This window comes from Zingiber officinale, chromosome 2A (assembly GCF_018446385.1).
Source record: "Zingiber officinale cultivar Zhangliang chromosome 2A, Zo_v1.1, whole genome shotgun sequence".
NCBI classification, from domain to species: domain Eukaryota; kingdom Viridiplantae; phylum Streptophyta; class Magnoliopsida; order Zingiberales; family Zingiberaceae; genus Zingiber; species Zingiber officinale.
The window spans coordinates 133,496,602-133,500,833 of record NC_055988.1 but is presented as its reverse complement, the minus strand read 5'-3'; the positions used below and the strand labels follow the sequence as shown (position 1 = coordinate 133,500,833).

General features: G+C 30.0%; 1 protein-coding gene across 1 annotated transcript; it reads left to right on the top strand.

The window, feature by feature from the left end:
• The first annotated feature begins 348 nt into the window (after window positions 1-348).
• Window positions 349-3,842, top strand: LOC122042362. Its single transcript, XM_042602425.1, has 4 exons — window positions 349-545; window positions 2,812-2,954; window positions 3,085-3,192; window positions 3,293-3,842. The coding sequence occupies exons 2-4, from the start codon at window positions 2,835-2,837 to the stop codon at window positions 3,497-3,499; spliced, it is 435 nt and encodes a 144-aa protein (XP_042458359.1). The 5' UTR covers window positions 349-545; window positions 2,812-2,834; the 3' UTR covers window positions 3,500-3,842.
• Window positions 3,843-4,232: the final 390 nt, after the last annotated feature.

The window sequence follows — 4,232 nt, the reverse complement described above, 5'->3', positions numbered from 1 at the left end:
TAATTTTTAGTAAATCAAAAACAAATTTAATACGGAATTACTAATCAATTATATTTAAATAAAATATAAAATACAAAAAACTATTTGAGACGAAATTTAAAACGAACAAAAAATGAATTTATAAAATAAATATTTAAAATCAATATTTATAAACAAAAATAAATACAGATTTAAAATAGAATTTGATAGGAAATTTTATTTGTCAATAAATCTGTTTATATAATTTTAAACGGAAATAAATTTGGTTTTTAATTTATATTCAATTATAAAAGAAGTGTATTAAATTTTTTATTTTATTTTATTTTATTTTATTTTTAATAAACCCTATGCTACATCCTATTTAATATTTTCGTTCGTCTCCCTCGCTACATCTTCCTCGCCGACTCAGCTTTCTGCCGACTGCTTTCTCGCCGTCTCTCTCGCCGACTTTCTCACCTTCTCACCGACTTTCTCCCCGACTCTTCTTCTTGTATCTCGACGGCGTCGTGTATCTGACCAACCCTGCTGCTCGTATCTCGCCGACTCTGCTGCTGCTCTCTCAAAAGGTAACCCCTAATTTCTTCTTCTTCTTCTTCTTCTTGCAGTGTGGGTTGCCACGCCGCACGCCCTTGATTTTGTCGACGACCACTGCCGCAGGCGCGTGCGCGTGGAAACCACGTTGATGCCCGAGCGACTAAATCACAGAAATTTGTGAGATTGCTGTTGTTTAGGGAAAAGAGGCAGATGACTTATGTTCCTGTTCCTGTTACCTTTGCAAAGAGAAGAAATCATGTTACTTTCATAGAATCCAGAATAACATCTCCACCTTTTGTATGCCTACAATGATTTATGTTCACCAATGATTTACAAATTTCCTCTTTTAAAGCTTCTATATCTTTCTTAAGAAAATCAATTTCCAGATTTCTGTCTTTGCAAAGATAGCTCACTTTCTATGAACTTAATTCTTAGTAGCTCTATCTCAACTAGCAATATTTCCTTTTCTCCATTCTGTTCCAAGCCAAAAAGATTTCTCTGCTTGGAAGGTTGACACTTCAGATTGAGTTACTACACTTCTCTTATGAAGTCTTTTTGCAATGCTTCCTTAGATAACTTATGGTTGTCTAATTCTTTGCTCTCTATATTTTAGTTCCAAGCTCAACCTTTCTACATCTCTTGACCTGATACCTATTTGACCTACTAGCTGCTTGAGTTTCACTTGGTATTTCCCCTGTAATAACACTATATCTTTATTAGATTTCTCCAAAATTCTTCCCATGTTGCCTTTTTGTGATTGTAACTTGGCATTTTCTTTAATTGCTTGCGTGACTATCTTCTTAGTAGTTTGAAATGTAGATGACGTATGTGTAGAAAGATTCCTGAGTTCCTCTCGAAGCCACTCGACACTCTTAGAAATGGTCCATTTAGTATTTCTCAATGTCTCTTTGCTACCTTGGCTCGTTTCTCTTATTCAACTTTAGCTAATGTGATAGTTGGTAGATCTAATTCAATCACTCCAGTTTGTTTCTAAAGTTCTTTCTCCAATAACTCAACCTGTAACTCAAGATTATTGATAATGGATAAATGGGTCGAACACTCATATTGCATCCTGAGTTGTTAATTTAATGTTTTTTGATATTTACTATTTTATTAATAAAATTATTCATTGTGAATATTATTCTAGCAATGCATATCAAGTTCTAATATTCAACATTCAAATGTTTATTGTTCTTTTAGTATTTTATATTTGGAGATATATATGGAACCTTTAAATTTACATATTATTATTGATTGTAAACATATTGAAGGTGTTGAATTAATACAAATAGTCTTTTAATAAAAGTAAATGATTAGATAACAATAAGATTATAGTTTTAGAATTGAATGTTATAAAGTTCTTTTATTTTATTTATGAAAAATATCTGTATATTTTCTAAAAATGTTGAAAATGTCTACAAATCGTAATTGGATGTGGTGTCAAGAAGATGATAATGGTTTTCATTGGTGTACTGCTGTTCTATTATGTTGATTTTGATCTTCATTGGTGTACTGTCATTTATTGCTTCTATTAGTGTACTGTTGTTCTATTGGTGTTACTGCTATTAGTTTGTGTTAGTATTGGTGTTTGCTGCATAGTGTTTATTGCTAGTGTTTACTTATAGTATGTTGTATAGTATAATCCGTACTGCATAGTGCTGATCACTGTAGAAATTTGTTGTCCACTGCTGTTGCTTTGTTGAATTTTGCAGAAATGTTGTTTACTGAATTGTATTTGTTGTTTACTGCAAATAAAAAATATTTGTAGAAATTTGTCACGTTTGCTATTGTTTACTGAATTTTACCATTGTTTTTGTTCTTCGTTGGTGTACTTTTATTCTATTGTGTTGATTTTGATCTTCGTTGGTGTGCTGTCATTTACTGTCATTTATTACTTCTATTGGTGTACTGTTGTTCTATTGATGTTTCTGCTATTAGTATTGGTGTACTGCTATTGGTCTTACTGTTGTTTGTGTTATTGCTACTAGTGTTTACTGAATTTTACTGCTAGTGTTTACTGCACACTATCTAATGCTATATTGTATGGACAACAACGCATGCTAGAAATATTCAATTTTTATTGATGTTTAATGGTCTCCTAAATGAACATGATCTGACAGAAGTACATCAACTGCAAATTAATGATTCATTCAAAACCCTATTAGTGGAAAGTTGATGAATTCTTTCTTTTGCATCGTTATTTTTTTATGTTATGTATAAAGCATAGTAGTCTACACAACCTTTTTCTAGCATCTATCTTACTACTTTTTACAGTTTATTATTATATGTATGTTGTAGTGCACCTATCATCACAAGATCAAATGAGAGATCACAAGATCAAATGTGATATTGCATGTAAAACTAAAATGATAATGAAGGATGAGTCTATTACCAAACATACCGGGGGTTCAATTTTTTTTGGAGCACACCGCGAGAGGATGGTATGTCTCTTTTTTATATGTTTATTTCAATAATTTATACATCTCATTTATTAAATTTAATATTTAGATTTAAATTAAATGTATCTCATATGATTTGGTATATATTGACATATGTTATATATGATTGTAGAAAAAAAAATTAGGACGAGAAGTGGATCAATTTGAAGTTTTTGAACGAATGCATAAAAGGAAGCAAGATACTGGAGAGTTTATGGATAACAAATCGGCCCGAGTTAATGTAAGTTAACATAGTTAATCATTTATTAATATCATATTGACATCTCATTTGTTTGTTTTTATATTTCTTAAACTAATAAAAGTTATTATAATATGGACAGGAACAATATAGACAACGACAAAATGTTGATGATCACTCTACTAATCTTTCATTCAATCTCCAATCATGGTGTGATGTGGTGGGTGGCCAATATAAGGGAAGAGTGTATGGATTTGGACGCAATCAACACTTTAGAAGATCATACAATGGAAGCTCCAACGAAATAAACTCCAATGAAAAAAAACAAAGAACTTTCACAAGAAATTGAAGACATGCGTGCTACTAGCAAGAGAATGGAGAAAGAAATTATTGAAAGCAAAAACAAATTGGAACTCATTATCACAGAAAATCGGCAAAGGGAAGAAAAACTTATCAAGGAAGGTAGACAAAGGGAATAAAAACTTATGGAGGAAGGTAGACAAAGAGAAGAAAATCTCAAGGGGATGGTTTGGAAGATGATTCAAGAGGTTGGATATACCAATCATTTATATCCAGGAGGATCTGGTCCCCGTGAGCGTCTTAATAAACGAAATAAAGATTAGATTTAGTTAGATAATATGAATATTTGGATGATGTGATATTTTTGGATTAAAAGTTAATTGCTTCAAATATTTTTAATTTATTTGAAATGTGTGATTGTTTTTGCTAAAATAATATGTAGATGAGAAAAATAAAAATATAATATAAAAAATTATTGATAAATTTAAATATGAATTTTGTAAACAGATTTATGAACAAATTAAAATTATTTTTGACATACTATTTGAAACAGATTAATAACATATTTAAAACAAAATGAGAGACAAAATTTATATACGAATTTATAAACATGATTGTAAACAGATTAAAATTATATTTAATATATAATTTGTGACAGATTAATAACGGATTTAAAACAAAATTAGAGACGAAATTTGTATTCAAAATTAATTTCATTTGATTAAATTAAAAATAAATATATAAACGATTTTTCAATCCGTTTATGAAATTAGTGATGGAAT

Bases quoted from the DNA above. Each gene is read 5' to 3' on its own strand.
- LOC122042362 (XM_042602425.1), top strand. From the start codon at position 2,835: ATGAGAGATCACAAGATCAAATGTGATATTGCATGTAAAACTAAAATG. The intron at 2,955-3,084 runs GTATGTCTCTTT...ATATGATTGTAG, and splicing joins GAGCACACCGCGAGAGGATG to AAAAAAAAATTAGGACGAGA. The intron at 3,193-3,292 runs GTAAGTTAACAT...TAATATGGACAG, and splicing joins ACAAATCGGCCCGAGTTAAT to GAACAATATAGACAACGACA.